Source organism: Hyaena hyaena, unplaced genomic scaffold (genome assembly GCF_003009895.1).
Source record: "Hyaena hyaena isolate Hyena2069 unplaced genomic scaffold, ASM300989v1 scaffold_295, whole genome shotgun sequence".
In the NCBI taxonomy this organism is placed as follows: Eukaryota; Metazoa; Chordata; class Mammalia; order Carnivora; family Hyaenidae; genus Hyaena; species Hyaena hyaena.
Genome location: NW_024080928.1, coordinates 607,261 through 617,152, shown reverse-complemented (window position 1 = coordinate 617,152; position 9,892 = coordinate 607,261). Strand labels below are relative to the sequence as shown.

The window sequence follows — 9,892 nt, the reverse complement described above, 5'->3', positions numbered from 1 at the left end:
AGCACAGAGCCCGACATGGGGCTCGAACCCACGAACCGCGAGATCATGACCTAAGCGAAAGTCGGACGCTTAACCGACTAAGCCACCCAGGCGCCCCTAAAAATTTTTTTAAAAAGTAATCAAAACCCAGTAGATTCCAGAAAACCTCTTATCTCCCCCTCAACTGCCTGCCTATGCCAGGAAGAGAGCTACTGACACAGATCCCTCTTTACCTCAGAAACTTACGTGCATAGCTGGGCAACCTTTGTTTTCCAAACATCTTCTCCCACCTTCCTGCAAATGGTCTTCCTTCCCTTTGTGTCCTCAGACCCCTACCCCTCTCCCGAGCTCAGGATGTCAGATAAGCCTCATGTTGCCTCACTGTCTGTGGAATTTCCTGTCTGTGTGGATTCCCCATATGTATGTAATTAAATTTGATTTTTTTCCTGATAATCTGTTTCATGTCCATTTGATTCTTAGTCCAGCTAGAAGGACCTTGAAGAGCAGAGGAAATTCTTCCTTCCCAACATGGCAGTAAGCTTCAAATGTTAATGTTCCCCCATTATTGATTCTTACTGTTGTGCTTTGGTGATTATCTTGGGTCTTATGTTTTCTGTCTTTTTATCCCAAAACTGAAAGGTCTCAAAACAATTGAGTTAGATTTTCAGTTGTGAGGAAGTTTGACAGTATGAGAAACAAACGAAAAGCTGAGAAGACAAAAAAGAATGTGCTTTAGAACCTGATTTTCTAGGCCTCGTAGAATTTACCACTCTTACACCTATTCTGTCTCTTCCACTTGCTGCCGACATTTAAAAAGTGACACACCACTGGTCAGACTTTGCTGTCCACAAATATCAAAAGTGAAGAAAATGAGATCTAGAAGGCATTTGATTAGGCTTTCCAAAGATAAAATGTGTTAAAAAGCTGGGTGGCTGGTTAAGGATTTTTCCCCCCTTTTTGTCTTTTTCCTTTTCATACATAGGTGTTTTATCACTGCCTTCTTAATGTAATGGAAATGTTTATGTCAACAGCTTTTATTATATTGAGGAGTACACCCTAAGATTCGGGTACATGGATCGTAGTTCATACACTTCCTTTTCCTCACATCAGATTCACTTCACAAGTATTTCTTGAGCAATAAATGTTTGAATTAGGGCTTTTTTAAGTGGAAAACCGGTAGGTGGAAATAGGATGCCCTGCTTAAGATCTAGCCTCCACTCCAAGAAGTTTATACAGTCTGGCTGATGAGACAAAATTTATATTGTGAGAAGTTAAGGGTGAAATATTGGAAGTCATGAGTTAAGACAGTACAGAAAAGCCCAACGCGTTTAGCTTCTTCTAACCCTTGCTGTCAGCGAGAGTCTTAGTTCCTCCTGCGCTCCTGAAGTGGAAGGTATTTGTGCATTTCTTGACCCTGTGTCCTAATAATCTGTGGCCAGAAGACGTGCTTTTCTGTGTTGTGCTCCTGTTACGGTATTAGTGATGCCTCTTTCATGCTGGGGGATGGGGCTGTCTTCCAGGTCCAAGAATACCGAGAGGCCCTGGAGGGAATATTAATCAGAGGCAAGAACGGGATCCACCTGGTGCCAGAACTGTATGCCATCCCGCCCAACAAGGTAACCAAGGGCTGCTTATCTAGAACGAAGTGAGTTCATGCTTGACCTTTTGGTATTTTTCATCCTCCTTTCAGACCTAACACCTTTTCTCCAGAAGTGGTTTCTAAATTTTTTTTTTTAATGTTTTTATTTATTTCTAGGAGAGAGAGAGAGACAGCGTGAGCAGGGGAGGGTCAGAGAGAGGGGAGGGAGTCACAGACTGAAACAGGCTCCAGGCTCTGAGCTGGCAGTCAGCACAGAGCCCGACGCGGGGCTCGAACCCACGAACCGCGAGATCATGACCTGAGCCAAAGTCGGATGCTTAACCGACTAAGCCACCCAGGCGCCCCATCCAGAAGTGGTTTCTAAAGCACCAAGCTAGGCACGGGGCACAGAGGAGTTACAGTGTCACCTCTGTCTCCGTGAGGGTTACAGGCTAGAGGGGGGTCGAGGAGCTGATCTGGGGAGTGGAGGGCAGACCCGGGAGTGGTGCTGCAAAGGCCTAGTGCATTAGAGGACCTGCAAGCAGATAGGAGTACTGGGGTGGAGAGGGGGCAGGAGACCGCCACACCTCCACAGGGAGGCAGGAGCTGGCCTATGGCTGGGGGGAGGCCAGAGCCAAGTTGTCTTGTGATCCAAACGCTTTGCCTTCTGTTCTTTGCATCAAGTATTACTCATTCTAGATCTTTACAGTTTTTCTTAACCCTACTTACATTTCAAATAGCCTTAATGTACATTCTGATTGTGAAAGCAATCCTGTACACTGCAAAACATCCAGGAATCTGTAGAAAGAAGAAAATATTTATCTCTACTCTTGCTACCCAAAGAAAACCAAACTGGCTACCAAAGAGAACTCTGACGTTTTGGAGAATCTCCTTCCACACTATCATCCTGTTGGCTTATTTGATTAATGACATGGTTAATTCTGTTTAGTTCATGAGTTTAAGGTTCTCTTGATGTTTACTGTGGCAGCAGATTTTAACAATTTATTAATAACATCACTGATTAATCCACCGAGTGTGACTCCCCTCATGGTGTGATTTTCCCTTTGGGAGAAGGATAAGTGTCCCGTTTTCTTTGATTGCTTTGCTTGCTTTGTTAGTGGTCACTAACATTACCCCCAACCAGCGTTGTAATGGCTAAAAACCCAAAGGTCAAGGGTACCTGGCTGGCTTAGTTGGTAGACCATGTGATTCTTGATCTCGGGGTTGTGAGTTGGAGCCCTATGATGGGGGTAGAGTTTACTTAAAAAAAAAAAAAAAAAAAAAAAAAAAAAAAAAAAAAAAAACAAAAACCAAAGGTCAGTATGGAGTTTACAACAGAGAAAATTGCAGGCTAACTTTTACAGTGTATATGCAGCCCTGTCCGTCTGAAAAAGAACTCTTGCTTATTTTGAAGAGTCAGAAGCCCCCAGTGGATCCAGCTTATTGAGTCCCTGGTGGAAAATTAGTGATCTCATAGTACAACACTGTTTTTCCTCAGCAAATAGTGCCACCTTCTGGTAATCTTGCATAGGCACGCAGAGTGTGGGAGCCTCTGGGGATAATGGGACCGGAGGAACGTGACTGACTTAGCGTTGTGCGATGTGTTGCCGTGGCTGTAGGGCAGCGCTTCAGATCATCGTCCCCGTAGTACAGACGAATGTAAACATGAGCCGTGAAGCGTCTTGCTGCCCAGAGCTGTGCTCACGGAAGGCAGCCCAGGCCTCTGCCTGCTGCTGTCAGGGTGCTTGTGGGAAGGGCGCTGGCCTGGAGTCAGGCCTGGATTTCAGTTCCGCTTCAGCTGCGTGTAGCCATGTGGCCCCCACACAAAGGCCTTAGCCCCTCAGCCTCCCTGTTCCAGCGCTCGCACGGGACTGACCTGGGGGATCGAATGAGCGGTGTTTTGTAAATCCTCAGTGCGCTTCCCAGTGTGCAGTGACACTGGTCTCCTTATCCTCTGACCTTCTGACTTTGGGTTTTCTCTGTGGCAGGTGGATGAAGAGTATAAGAACCCCCACACGGTGGACAGAGTTCCTCTGGGGAAGCTGCCCCATCTGTGGGGTCAGTCCTTGTACATCCTCAGCTCGCTGTTGGCAGAGGTAGGGGACTGGGGGGCTTCACAGACTGGAAGCTGGCTGATTTGAGGTACCGGGGACCCTTAGGGGCTCTGCCCCACGTGGCTATTGAATGACTTTGGCAACTCAGAGTTGTGAAGGCAGCCGGACTGGATGGGCCCTGAGGCCTGCCGCCAGGGCTTGTGTGCCCGTGTTTACGAAGCAAAGCCACTTCACAGTCCGCTGCCTGCCAGGCACCCCCGCCCCACCCTCACATTCCTGGTCTGTGGCTGGAACCTGGTTGATGGTCAGCAGGAGACAAGAAGCTTCCTAGTCAGGATCAGCACACGTGTGAAAGATACAGGTTTGGAGAAGTCGGCTTCCAGCTACCCCTGGCACGGTCCTGGGCACAGGAAACGGCGCGACTGTACAGTCTCTCCACGTGAAGGGGCAGGGGATAGTTTTTCTGTGGTGAATTTTTGTCAGGTGTTCCCTCAGCCCCCCAAACCCTTACATAGAAGGCCTGTTGCCTCTGACTCCTTTCTTCTTGTTAAATGTTCTCTTGTTCCCAGGCTTAAGTTTTTAAAATGCAAATGCTTTTTTGCCAACTAAAAATGAATCCCCCTCCCCAGCAGGGGTGATGGTGTAGATGATGTGTGGGTGATGTTATTGGACAGGTATATCTGTCATCAGAGGCTCCTGCCCAGCTGACTACTCTGGGCCCCTGGGGAGGGGTATGGAGGAAACAGCCCAGGGTGAAGAGCTAGGAGCCCTGGACTGTGAGGCTCGCCCAGTCCTGTGTGTTTTATCAGACTCTAGCAATTGGGAGTGGGGGGCGGGGGGTTGAGTAGTGGGTCCGATACCACTGGGGTTCCTAGTGTGCAAAATACCAAAAGTAAAGATATCACAGTGGAAGCGGCCCTTAGGAGCCACTGGTGCTGAGGTGGGGCCGCTCTGTCGTGGGTGTGACAGCCTCCTCCATTCCATGGGCACGTCCTTGGGGGTAGGGACTGTGTCTCATCCGCCTCTTATCAGCTCTCTGGCCTCACAAGCCTCAGTTTCCTCATCTGTAAAGTACAGAGGCTTTGATCATTTATTTCTGCATCACTTTCCAGCCACAATGTCTGTGTCAGTGAGATGGGGAACAAACAGCTGTTTCTCCCTCTTCAATGCAGAGACCTTTATTTAGGCCCAGCATTAGGTACGATTCCTCCTCCAAACTCCCAGAACACCTGGATCCTGTCACTGAGGGCTCCTGTCCTTTGTAGAGATGTGGGGAGATCATATGTGAACAGTGCTGTTTGCAAGCAGGGATGGGAGCTTTGTGTTTCAGGATAGTCACCCCAGGGCCAAGTCCCCTCTCTGCCACTTCCCTTAAGTGCGTTACCTAGGTTTTCCCACTTGTAAAACGATCATTGTAGTGCCTCTCTGTTTGGAGGCCTGAATGTAACCATGCATGTAGAGGGGCTCAGCACAGAGCCCCACTAGGAGTAGGGACTCGGGAAGTATTAGTCACCGTTGTTCTTTACACTCGCACAAGACGCTGGCATGTCTCACTAGCTTAGAGAGCTGGGTGTGGAAAACACGATACATTTATCAGTGGCTATCTAAATGGTGTACTGTGTTTCAGAGAAGATAAGCAATTGATTTAAAAAAAAACATAAAGGAATAAAATACTGAATATTTTGGGCCCCAGAATATTTCATTCTCAGAGTTGGGTTTAAGGTGAAAATCAGTTGTATTTTATAGTGTTAATTCTCCTCTTTTCCTAGGGATTCCTTGCCACTGGAGAAATTGATCCCTTAAATAGAAGATTTTCCACTTCCGTTAAACCTGATGTTGTAGTACAAGGTTTGTGAGCGTGTTTACTGTTCATATTCAACTGTGCAAAATCATTGCTATTTTTGATGCAAAAGATTCCCTAGTTTCCTATTCCACTTTTTAAAAAGTATGTCTGTCTGCTTTAGCATTTATCAGTTCCATGACATACCTTCTATAACTCACTAGTTCCCAAAGGCAACAATATTCTTCCCAACCACAAAGTTACTTTCTACAAAGCACTTATTTTCTTGAATCTAAATCTTGGAGCACAACTGGGGCACAAGTGATACACTCTGCACCATTTTTCCTTACTGCAATTCTTTAAAAAGTAGAACATGACCCTGGTGAAAATTCAGAACCCAAGTGAAGGTTCACTCGTTGCTTCCTTTGAGGTGTGACTTCTCTCCGGAGTTGCAGGCCTATATTTTCACCTGCCTCCCATCTTGTCCAGCAGCGACTCTTCCAGAGAGACAGAAAGCCAGCCTGGGCTGCCGCGGTGCTGTCTCTGCCAAGCCACGTGGTTTCACCGCCCTGTGCCTCGGGGTCATCATAACCAGTGCACCCTCACAGCGTGGTCCTGAGATGCCCTGTGGTTGTCACCAGGAAATCCCTCAGTGCGGGTCCTGGCTCACCGATCCCCCTCCCTCCCGGGGAGGACTCGTGAGGAGCTCGCGCGCCTCGGAGAGCAACTTCTGTATGGCTAATGTCAGACCACGCAGTGTATTTGCCTTCTTTCCTCTCAGTGACACCGTACGTTTCTTAAGGACAAGGCCTGCATTGTTGTTGCAGCTTCTGTGTTGACTTACACACAGTCACTCGACAGGGTAAAAACAGTTAATGAACAGATGAAAGGCAGCCCCCGTTGTGGCCACGGACCCATTTCCGTGCACCTGCCTGTGATGCAGCAAGAGGCCCTGCATCGCTGTGCTTCAGGACCCTGGGGACACACCCAGCTGTCACAACACTGTGATCACATAGAAATTGTGGCGATTGTGATTCTCATCCACGTCTTACACATGACGCTTAGGGGTTAGCTCACTCGGGGACCCAGAGCAGACAGCTGGAGGCGCCAACTCTGCTCTCACGTCCAGGCAGACTGATCGAGCCTGACTCCATGGTCTGCGCTTGACCGCAACGCGTGCTGCTAAGGGAGCACTGACATCCACTGCTGCTTTTCCAGCTGCAGTCTGGGACCCGGTGATGCTCTTCATCAGCGATGTTTTGTTTTGTTTTTTTTTAATGTAATAGAATAGAAAGTATCAGAAGGTCTGGGCTGGGGGAAGCACAAATACAGTTTCAGAAACTCCTCTGCATACGGCCGGGTCACCTCACAGGCGAACTGCTAATCTCCGCGTGGCATTGGGAGCTGCTGAAGAGACACGTAATAAAAACGCATCGTGGGGGTGGGGGAGGTGAGGCTAGAGAGAACCAGGAAGAGTGGCAAGACCAGTGCTGTTGTGTTCAGAGCCAGCCAGGGTGTGGAGAGCATGCTAATGTGGATGTCAGAGGCCAAAGAAGAGATCAATCAGTAATATGTTCTCCACGTGAGGAGACACAGGGCCACAGTCTAATGCAGATTCCGCGCTCCTGTTCACAGTTACTGTGCTGGCAGAAAACAGCCACGTTAAGGACTTGTTGAAGAAGCATGGGGTCAACGTCCAGAGTATTGCTGACATTCACCCCATCCGAGTCCAGCCAGGCCGGATCCTTAGTCACATATACGCCAAGCTTGGTAGGTTTGGGGAAATAGCAGGGTGGTTTTGGTGAGGGGGCATCTTGATTCTAGGTTTTGGGTGTGGGGGAGACTGGTAGGCGTGAATTGTGAAGAATTGGGCAAGGCACGAGAGCACGTGGCTTGCCCCCTTCAAAGTGCAGAGGAAGGACACACAAGCACATTCTCACACTCACTCAGTAGGTGTCTGTTGCCAGAGCGTGCCTGTGTGCCCTTCACCAGATCCGCTGTGAAAGGAGACACCACCTCTGAAAAATGTGCACTTGGAACAGTCTGTGTCTTGATATGTTTCTGATTTTTATCTGTATTCTCAGAAAATGCTCGTGTACCCATTCACATGGGAGAGGGGTTCTCTTGTTCTAAAAAATCTAACTTTACTTAGTATTAGGGCTCAGTACTAAATACGTTGGAAATAAACATCTAATAAAGTTCTGTCAATAGTCTGACTCCATATGGATGTTGAATCAGGTGCCGTTTGTATACACATGTATACACACATGAAAAGAAGGTGGTGGGATTTGTTTGTAATTCATCCTTGTCCCGTTTTAAAGAAGGATTGATGGTGTTAGAAACACCAACCCGCAAAGTGGGTTAATGTGAAAATAAGCCCAGTCTTAGCCAAAGTCACTTGGATTAGATGTTACTATATTGGTCCTAACTCTGATATCTCTCTTATTTTTCAAATAGGAAGGAATAAGAATATGAAATTAAGTGGGCGACCATATCGGCACATTGGCGTCCTTGGAACGTCTAAGCTATATGTGATTAGGAACCAAATCTTTACGTTTACACCCCAGGTGAGGAGAGCAGGCCAGCAGCAAAGGCACATGCGCCCTTTGGTTAGGTTCCCTCTTCTTCCGGGTGAGCGACCTTGAGTGAGGCAGAGAGCGCATGCGCATCTGTTCAAACAGAAACAGATACTGTGACCCCCAGTACCTAGCACAACTCTTTATCCCTAGGAGGTGCTCAGTGAGTGAGTGTGACTTCCAGTCACGAGTAATAGTGAGATTCTCTCCGCTTTCTAGATTTACTAGTGCCGTGTCACTTGACCTGCAGCCTTCGTGCCTGTAATTGCAATAGTCCCTAACCCTTGCTTCGGTTGTCATCAGACCCTCTGTGCAACAGACAGCCAGTATGATTTTCAGTCCCCAACCCACTTGACGAGATCCTAAATATACTGGTTATAGAGTTTTTTTTTTTTCCAGAGTTTTTGTTTACAAAGGAAGGTAGTCCTGTGGAACCCAAACCAAATGTTTTTCATCCATTTGGCCAGCTAGAAAGATCAGCTGCAGGCTCACTTTGTCACCGTGGGCACAGTACCCCACCCCCTGGGCACACTGTCATCTATGGGGTCATGGGTCAGTAGCCCCAAGTTCTTTTTCACCCTCGCCCATGTTGTTCACTTCAGTCTTGTGAGCTATTTCCCTTGGCAACAAATTTCAGACCAGAGCTGAGTGTGGACTGGGCCAGAGGCTGGCGAATGGTTTGCTTTTCAGTGATACCAGGCCGCAGTGCCCTTAGTTCACATTTACCAGACCATCTATCAGGTGAACACAGTCTCCACATCTCACCGGCTCTCAGTGCCCTCACTTACCTGACTTGGAAATCCTCTCCGAGCCCAGCAGCCTTAGATGAGTAGGAATTAAGGAGTTAATGATTTCCTTTCAGAGATCGTAGTGCTGGGCCAGGTGCTTAAACCCTCATCCAAGGAGCTAGAACTGGATCTAGCCCTGAGAACCTCTCCCTTCTGCGCTGATGTAGCTACGGCTCCAGGGCAGGCGACAGATCGATTTTTGTCTGATTGCAGGGAGAGCCCCATGATGGGGGAGGATTATGGCCAGGAGTGAGCTCCTTCTCTGGAAACAAAATGCAAGGATTAGTGCTGCCATGAATGACAGCCGGGGTTGTGTCGAGGGAACAAAGGACAGCTTTTTATTTGGCCTGATCTGACTTGCAGTTTACCGACCAGCATCATTTCTACCTGGCCCTGGACAATGAGATGATCGTGGAGATGCTGAGGATCGAGCTGGCCTACCTGTGCACCTGCTGGCGGATGACGGGCAGACCCACGCTCACCTTCCCCATCACCCACACCATGCTCAGTAACTCAGTGAATTCGATCTGTCTGATTCGTGTCCCACTGTTGGTTTGGGCCCTTTTCAAAATGTTTAAAATAAGTCCCACAGACAAAGCTAAGTTCTGAAGCGGGGTCTCAGCAGTTGGCTTTCTTAGGTCAGGAAACTTCTATGGCATAAAATTTTTAATTAGATCGTATTGATAAAAACATCTCAGCACATGCCCAGAAAACCAAACCGTATTCCCAGATTAAATAAACTAATTGGTCTTTTTCCCCCCTTAGCAAACGATGGCTCAGACATCCATCCTGCTGTCCTTTCTACAATCAGGAAACTGGAAGATGGGTATTTTGGAGGGGCCAGGTAATTTGTGGGGTTTACATTTACTTATTTATTTTAGGTATCAGTGACCTTTCCTAAAGAGTCTTTTGCTGCCCTTCTCCACTTTTCCTATGACTCACTGAACGTAGGAGCATGGAGCTTTAGTGTAAAAAAGAAGTTAACACTTACCCATTCACCCACGTGAAAATGGAGTCCTCTCTACAGCAGCTTCAGGGGGTGTTTGGGACACTTCTGCAAGTGCCAGGAGGCCTGGGGCATAGACAGGTGAACATGTCGAGTCTCTCTGAAGTGGCATTCTTGGAATGAATGTGTG

General features: G+C 47.8%; 1 protein-coding gene across 8 annotated transcripts in view; it reads left to right on the top strand.

Annotated features, from left to right (window-relative positions):
• The window catches only part of PHKA2 (phosphorylase kinase regulatory subunit alpha 2), a 75,470-nt gene that overhangs the window by 43,932 nt on the left and 21,646 nt on the right, over positions 1–9,892 (top strand). For all 8 annotated transcript variants that reach the window (XR_005530997.1, XR_005530998.1, XM_039247378.1 and 5 more), the window contains 7 exons: positions 1,500–1,595; positions 3,547–3,654; positions 5,382–5,460; positions 7,028–7,162; positions 7,850–7,959; positions 9,120–9,264; positions 9,522–9,600. Coding sequence is in view for 6 of the 8 variants with exons in the window: in XM_039247378.1 (XP_039103309.1) it covers positions 1,500–1,595; positions 3,547–3,654; positions 5,382–5,460; positions 7,028–7,162; positions 7,850–7,959; positions 9,120–9,264; positions 9,522–9,600 (752 nt within the window). In the remaining 2 variants the exon portion in view is untranslated. The remainder of the gene's footprint in view (positions 1–1,499; positions 1,596–3,546; positions 3,655–5,381; positions 5,461–7,027; positions 7,163–7,849; positions 7,960–9,119; positions 9,265–9,521; positions 9,601–9,892) is intronic.